Below are 8,067 nucleotides of genomic sequence, written 5' to 3' on the forward strand. Positions count from 1 at the left end.
ATTGTATTAGTTGTATGTATACTGTAAACGGTATAAGAAACTGTAAATGATAAAATGATACTTTAAACATGAATCTGATTTGATGTATCATGGGAATAAAATATTATTTTTTTCCAACGGTCACTTGTTATATTTGAATCATCAACGGTCAACAGCCTTGTTTATAAATTACTCTTTTGCTACAATTGAATGACATTCACATAATTAGGGCTTTGAGACAAAGCTTCAATCATATAAATATAAAAATTGAATGTTAAGATGAATGTAGTTGAAGAAAATTCCTCCAATAATGAATCATTCACTTCTTCTTACGACCTCGATGACTTCGGCTTACATTCATGCAAGCACAATCTACCAGCCAAGAAACTAGTGTGCAAAAAAACATCTAACGCCGGACGGAAATTTTACCGCTGTTCATATTGGAAGGTTAGGTTATGTCCCCAATTTATTTTTTTCATAAATAATTCTGTTATTTTGTATACGCATAAAATTGAATTGATTTTCATGCATAGGATGATGACTGTGGTTATTTTTGTTGGGAAGATGAAGCAAACGAGGTTGAATCTAATAATTTAAGGACTGCATTGACACAACTAAAAGAACAATGCATGTTGTTGAAGTGCGAGGTAGACAAGTACAAGGTAGAAAATAACATGTTATGGGAGAAAATATTAGAGATGAAGAGTTATTCCGAGTCATTGGTTCTCAAATTGGTCAATATTGAAAAGGCAAACATGGACTTGCAAATCAGGATGATGGATAAAACAACTGTTGATAGGTGGATGTGTGTAATTGTACTTTTCTGCATTTCATTGTGTATTGCTTATGCAACCAAGTGGTAATTTAAAGAATGTTAACAACTCATTCTAAATGCAATAAAATGCGATTATAGACATTATGCTGATTTTTGATATGATTCTACAAATAATAATATGACTCCAAATATAATACTATGATTTGTGGAAATTCATAGTGATGCTGTTTAATAAAGGACAGAGGAGGAAATGTTAATAGTTTAGACTACTCCCTTGTTTAAAAAAATGACAAAGAATAAAAAGTTAAAAGTTTCTGCTTAAAGAAATTACCTAGTTCGATTTGACTTGAAACATAGAAAATAAATTGTTCATACTTCAAATGTCCCCAAATCTACAAAAGTAGACCATCTAGGTTGTTCTTGACTTCATTGCACGTCCTCATTAACATCCTCCACATCATGAATTTTCGAAACAGGAGATCATTCTTTTCATACATCTGCAAATAAGAGGACCATTTCGATGTCAATATTTTGTTGGTAAAAATAAGAAACCTAAACATTTTACTGAAAAAATACTCACACGAAGCCATGAGAAAACAGACTGGGTTTGACTATAGAGGAAGAGGATACAAAGCATGCCCGTCTCATGGACTGATTTTGTTGTTGGTACGTCCTCACACTTGACAAACCTATACGTTTCAACGTCTGGTGACGGACCTTCCAAGAGTGCATCGACTGTCAGTCCAAGAATCTGCTTAAAGTATTTTCCCTATTCATTTTTTTTTAAAGAATTAATAAAAAAAAAAAAAAACAACTTAGCAATCAATATTGGGTCTCAGGAGATTATCCAAAAACATTTACAAGAAACTGGTTCACCACATAATTAGCCTTCTAACCAATACCAATATCCTATCCTCATGCCTTTTATCTTCTTCATCCTCATCCTCTTCAGTCGTGTTTTGGAAATCAATTATAAATACTTTTTTGCGTTCCACATTGAGAATGTAAACACACCATCCTCCATCGACAAATATGGGCATAATCACCTATGTCCCATATGTAACACAAATCCACAAGTTCTGATTCAATTAGCATACACAACCAATCTATAGAATTTGGGTATGGAAAGATCAATGAATAACACAGTTTGTCTGTTCTAATGTTAACATAGAGTTAGGAGTGAAGACACACCTTCCGATTATCCTTGAATTTTCTCCCTCCAGTCAAGAAATAGTTGTCGATCATTTCCGATTCATCGATCAAGAGTTGTTCAACAACAGGCTTAGGTTTTGCATCCTCTTCCAGTAGGTTGCACTGGAAACATAAGTCAATGATATAAAAGTTAACTAAGCCAACTATAAAACAGTAGCTTAATATTTGAATTTGGTAATATACAGCTCAAATCGCGTACCAAAAATGATGGCCTAAAGACGTAGAATCCAAAATCTGCAGTACCGGAGTCTTCGTTGTTTGTGTAAACTGCAAAATCGTCCATAACCTATTTTTTTGTATAACACAATATTAATTATGTCTTTTACTTTAAATGTTCCCCACACATACTGTTTGAAAGAGAGGTTATCGTTTTATAATTTAATCATTACCTCTATTGGAATGGGAGACTTCTTCTTACATGCTTTGTGTTTCAATTGACGGTTGACTGTTACATCATACCACTTGAACAAAATCTGATCCTTAAACCTGTTTGATTAAAACACTTATCATAATCTACTCCAACACATGAAGGTACACATATAAGCATTATGGCAAAAGTTGTTACTGACCTAGTATAGTTTGACTTTCTGTCACAGATCGCCGTGATGCTGCGTCGCTGGTGATAAAAAATCTGGGGCAATCCCTCATTGTCATCAAGGTCGCTCAGGTAATCGTTGTCGCAGTCCACATTTGGTTATGCATTCTTTTCATTTCGGTCATCATCACCCCCCCCTTCTCCACCATCATCTTCCACCGTTTTATCTTCCTCACCATCATTTCCCCCGTTACCATTCTTTTCATTATCAGGCCCACCCACATCTCCTTTCCCAGATTTGGGGTTTGTGGCCTCTATATTAGGCTCATCATCATCTTCACCATTATTTCCTGGTTCTCCTTCACTCCCATCATCACTGGCAGTTTCTTCATCATCCTCATCGTCCTCCGTATTCCTATCCTTCTCCTCATCATCGTCATCAGCTTCGTCATCCTCACTGATGCTCTCAGTGCTTAAATCATCCTCACTTGATTCCTTCTTACCTTTTGTCCTTTTCTTTTTTGAGATAACATCCTTTGTTTTTGTTCTGCCACCTTTCCTAGTGGTGATTGTTTCCCTTGTTTTCATTTGTACATGTGAAACAAAAATGATGCCTTTATGAATAATAAGCTACTGTAATATGTAAAATGATGCTAATAATTATATACTTATAGGCAAGAAATGCTTAACTTTTTCAAACACAATGTCATAAACTTTATATGCAAGTAATTTACATTTTTATCCCCTTCAACATGTGTTTGCCTTTGTATCAACCTGCTTCTTGATCTTGTAACCCGTGCAGGGGTTAAAGCAGGTGGAACTACACAAAGTTCCTGAAAGATATTTACAACCAATAGGACTCAGTCAGCAATAATTAGCAAACAAATCAACCAAAGTTAAGACCACAACTTTTACCTGATTCTTTGTCTTTTTCTGTTACTCCTCTGAGTTCGTCCCGCATTGGCCTCTTCCTCATGTCCTTTGCTTGTCTTTAAGAAAAGTTCGACTAATCAGTAATATGGTAAGTAACAGTCTATGAACTTAGTCACACTCGGTTTCAAACTACCTCTTCTTCTCCGGAAGAACTATAGTGTTGAATGTCTTTGTATTCTTTCAAGTCCCTGACCTGTGTTCTGCATTTCCGTCTCTTTCTTTTCCTTTCCACGATGGTAACTTTAGGATTCACAGGAGGCGGACTCGTCATCCACACAGGAAGATCCTTCCGCGGACCAATAGGGTATTCTTTCCGATACACAACATCCCTAACAACCTAAACAAAATTCAACAGATCAAAAGCATGTCCCTAACCTCATGTAGGAAACGTTCAACTTGTATTTGTATACAAAAAAACAATAATTACCTCTGCTGCACCATACGACCCATCAGCAGCAGTGTCTGCACGAATCGCGCGTTCAATATCACCTTGCTGCCACATTCCAAGCCTTGGTCTATCGGTATGCCACCGATTTCCTTTATCGCCTAATTTCAATCTGTCAAGGTATGCAATCTGTACAGGACAATATTATTATATGACAATTAAATATGACTAGGCTAGTAAAGTAAAAGATGACTTACCATTAGCACGATGGGGGATCCCACCTTCTCTGCATCCAGTTCTCTATGCTGCTTGATCATCCAGTCAAGCACAAACTTTGAAAAATTCCAATTCCGTGCATCTTCCAGGTACCGCGACTTCAAAATCCAGCATAAAAGTTGACTAATCCAATTGTTCAGAGTTGTACATATTAGGTTGACAAATACATACAAAACATAGGACTGCAAGAACCTCTCCTTGTTGTTCAGATTCTCTGTCATATCAGCATGAACAATGCCATAAACTATACCCTCTCTGTTGGAATAGGAATTCTTCAGCTTCTTGTACTCTTTGTCCTCTGCATTTTGTACACACCATAAGGACATATCTGTTCAAATTTCTCATTATACGATCTATACAATGGGAGGTTATATAAAGTTTATTCATTATCATAATTTGTTTCCAAAGCTATAAAATCTTATCCTATTACCTGTAACACTTTCTTCAATAGTGAATGTATAATCACTGAATGGCAGCCCATATATCCACCCCACCACTTCATCAGTGATCTTGATCTCATAGTCATCCCTAATGCGTAGTAACTGGGTTTCAGGATCCCACCGACCCATTAACCACAACAGAAAAAACCGGTCAAGTTCATTAAACTTCACATCTAGAAATGTGGAAAATCCAACCTCCCTAATCCATTCTTTTTGAGTAGTGCCTTTTGGTACCGCGTCGACAACTCTGTCTGGATAAATCCTCATAACAGGACACTGCATCATATAATATATTGTCATTTTAACGAGTACATTGTAATCAGGTATAGTAATTTATACCACCAACATTGTCAAATTTATATTTAATTTAAGATATAACATGTACAGGATTGTTTTTTTTGTGATCGGGGAGGCATGACCTTCCATGCTTTTTCTTATTTGTTGGTTCAGTTTCTTCTTCTTCACCTTCCGTAATGACAATTGGAACGACATTTTCAACTGCTTTTCTTTTCCGGGACGCTGCTTTCTTTTTCTTCTGCTGCTTTCTTCTGCTGGGGGTTCCTAGTAAGTGACAAAGCAAATCATTCATTTATATTAAATCTTACAAGATGTAAATTTTGATAATTGGATCTATTATCAAATAATCAAAGAGAAATTAGGTAACAACTTACCTCTTCTTGTATGTTCTTATCCCCGAACTCATTTCCACCAAGCTGTGGGTTCTCATCCCCAACTCCCTGTCCACTTTGAACATGAGACTTATCCCCACCTTGTGCTCCAGCTTCCTATCCTACATCCCCTAATAGTGAAGCCTATTTACATAAAACAGAATTGTCAGATTCATTCCCAATCTTATACAATACAATAAGTTAAATTGCTTGAATCATTTTTGTACTAAGAGAGTTAGGGTTAACTTACTGTAGCTGCCCTTGATTCCTTTCCCAAAACTGCATCTTCACCCTCATCGGTGGCATTAGTCTCACCCTCTCCACCATTCCCTTCTGGAGGCTTTTTTTACACATAATAACAAAATATCCCAAATTTTACACAACATAATAATTTAAATATGCATCATTTTTGTATGAATAGAGTAATGGTGAACTTACTGAAGATGCATTTCCTTCGATGATCTCTCTAATCCTGCCGGTAATTGGTTGAGTAACAAACCCGTTGTTGCCTTGTCTTGGATCTCAATACTATGATCCGTGATAGTACCCTTCTGTGACCCTGCCTCCCCTGAAACATTTGTCTGCACAAAATGTGAAAAAATATAAATATACACTTCACTAGGTCTTCAGAATGGGCGATAACACTTATTATTGTTGTTAGAGTATTACATAAAATGTATCATTTTTGGTTTCTTAGTGTCTATTAACAATTACCATTGCTTCTTATCCAAAAGGAAATAATCAATCTTGCAAAACATTGCAGTAAATTGTAAATATAAATACGAAGTACTTTGGTGGAACACAGGACTTACTTCACTTTCAGGATTAGGGTCAGCGCTATGTGCATCTTCTGTAACTTTGCTGTGTTCAGGACCAGGAACATTTGGTGCTTCAATCTGATGCTGTCAAGTAGACAATTTACTCAAATTATTCCAATTAAAACATCGCTTCTAAGAACATTAAGATATCAAGCAAATTATAAATTGTTACCTCAGACTCAGACGCAATTACTGATGTCGTAGTAGTGACATCTACCCAATTATTCAACGCAGGATCGTTGTTTAGAATGTCCTTTGGATTGCTTCAGACCCACATGAAAGTAACATGGAAACATTTGTTATTAAATCTACTAAAAGACTAGGTTTTTTTTATAAATTTTCATTATAAATTAACACAAAATACCAATTTAATAGCGAAGCGTGAAGCATTCACAGTGGACGATCCTATTAGGGTTTTAAAGCAGTATATGTAATTAATAATTCTAATTTTTTTCCCCCACGAACAACAGCAGTCGGAACAACATGCAATAGCAACGCCAATTAAACAAATTGAGTTATGTAAATCTCTAATCAATAAACCAGTGTACAATTAACTACACTCTTAGAAAACCCTATTAATTTGCAAATTGAATCATAATTTGAGTTCAACACTAAGCTTGCAATTTTCAGAATCAAAGTTCTACTACAATCGGGGAATAATTTAAATGCATGAAATTATGTCTACAAAACGATTAAGACACTTACGATTCTCCAGACGCATCCATGGTGTGTTGAGTCGTTGATGAAGTCAGTTACTTTGAAGTTTTAGAATTAAACTAATAGTTTGAAGTGATTACATAGGATAACTGAGGAGCAAATGTGAAGAAACGTTTGAATTCTAAGTGAAAATGGAGAAAATGAAACGAAGGCGGGCAGAATATTTATCTTCTTGAATTGTATCTAACCGCTTTACATGGTAATTAATATGCAATTTTTTTAAAAGACAGTTAATTAATATTAAATCATTAAAAATAATCCATCAATTATTCTCATAAGGCATTATTATACATTATTTAATTTAATTAGGAAACAATATTTACTTTATATTTTAATTGGTTAGTTTTTTTTATTGAGAACGTGTTGTATTAATTAATGTTTCTTTTTCGATGAAAGAAAACTATTACAAAACTATTATTTAGAAAAAAAAAATTACGCTTGCTTTTATGAATATTAAAAGTTGTTTTTTTACAATAAAGTGATAAGTAAGTACAAACATAATAACACTTCGATTTAAAAAAAAATAAAAATAAAATACAATTGACTAAAAATAAATGATTAAATAATTAAATATTATAGAAATAAGCTAATGACACCAGAAAATCTAGAGAATCTTAAGGTATTAATTGTAAGAGCCTAAAACAACGTGTAAGCATAATTTTTTTTTAAAAAAAAAGGCAAACCACAAAATATTTTTCATGAAAAACTCTGACTTGTCAAATCAAAAGTATAGGCACTAGGTGTATAGGGTTGTCGGTTTGTGATTGCTGAGGTCCAATTGTTGCATTTTTTTAAATTTTTTAATTTTTAACTTAAGCATAGAAGTTCCTGATTACTATTTACATGTTATGATACATTCATTTTATTACGTATTTGTAATAATTAATTGACACCATTTTTTTAAGACTCGTAAATTTTTAATTTACATTAATGATAGAAGTAAATTAACATTTGTATTAGTAACAATAAAATTAATACAAAATTATTTGTTAAAAACTTTGAAGATATAACGTTTATGGACGGCGGTGTATATGAACCGACCAGACAAATAAACAACTCTAGTTCAATATCGGTTTAAGTTTGTTCATGTTTGTTAATGTAATAAACCACTCTTTTTATTCACAATTTCAATATTTTAAATAAAAATTACCTTCTTTTTATTCAATTAAAAAAAACTGCCATCCTTTCCCTCACAAAATAAAATAAAAATAAAAATAACCGCCATCCTTGATTTAAGGAAAACTACCATCCTAATATTATTTTTTAAAAAAAATAAAAATAAAAATAGTAACCCACTAATTGTATTTTTTTAATATAAAATACGATTAA

At 33.8% G+C, this 8,067-nt stretch overlaps 1 protein-coding gene across 5 annotated transcripts; it reads right to left on the reverse strand.

Annotated features, from left to right (window-relative positions):
- Positions 1-933: 933 nt before the first annotated feature.
- On the reverse strand, positions 934-5,331 carry LOC110704254. 5 transcript variants are annotated; one of them, XR_002507888.1, is made up of 13 exons: positions 5,207-5,331; positions 4,955-5,096; positions 4,526-4,811; positions 4,077-4,423; positions 3,862-4,008; positions 3,568-3,771; positions 3,417-3,490; positions 2,536-3,334; positions 2,356-2,452; positions 2,166-2,252; positions 1,946-2,068; positions 1,335-1,459; positions 934-1,251 (listed from the first exon to the last, which is right to left on the reverse strand). XR_002507888.1 is itself a non-coding variant. In XM_021882046.1 (8 exons), exons 3-8 carry the CDS (start codon positions 4,800-4,802, stop codon positions 3,322-3,324), a joined length of 1,032 nt encoding a protein of 343 aa, XP_021737738.1. In that variant the 5' UTR covers positions 4,803-4,811; positions 4,955-5,096; positions 5,207-5,331; the 3' UTR covers positions 2,671-3,321. The 5 variants fall into 5 exon arrangements, 4 of the variants coding, with proteins under 4 accessions (XP_021737738.1, XP_021737739.1, XP_021737737.1 ...); XM_021882046.1 differs by lacking the exons at positions 934-1,251; positions 1,335-1,459; positions 1,946-2,068; positions 2,166-2,252; positions 2,356-2,452 and having other exon boundaries at positions 2,671-3,334; positions 4,077-4,393; XM_021882047.1 differs by lacking the exons at positions 934-1,251; positions 1,335-1,459; positions 1,946-2,068; positions 2,166-2,252; positions 2,356-2,452 and having other exon boundaries at positions 2,671-3,334; positions 4,077-4,393; positions 4,921-5,096.
- Positions 5,332-8,067: the final 2,736 nt, after the last annotated feature.

This window comes from Chenopodium quinoa, unplaced genomic scaffold (genome assembly GCF_001683475.1).
Source record: "Chenopodium quinoa cultivar QQ74 unplaced genomic scaffold, ASM168347v1, whole genome shotgun sequence".
Classification (NCBI taxonomy): Eukaryota; Viridiplantae; Streptophyta; class Magnoliopsida; order Caryophyllales; family Amaranthaceae; genus Chenopodium; species Chenopodium quinoa.

Excerpts from the sequence above, each read along its gene's own strand:
- LOC110704254 (XM_021882045.1), bottom strand. The coding sequence starts at position 4,802 with ATGAGGATTTATCCAGACAGAGTTGTCGACGCGGTACCAAAAGGCACT. Across the intron at positions 4,424-4,525 it reads TATTGAAGAAAGTGTTACAG|ATATGTCCTTATGGTGTGTA; the intron begins GTAATAGGATAA and ends AAATTTGAACAG. Across the intron at positions 3,491-3,567 it reads GTTCTTCCGGAGAAGAAGAG|ACAAGCAAAGGACATGAGGA; the intron begins GTAGTTTGAAAC and ends CTTTTCTTAAAG.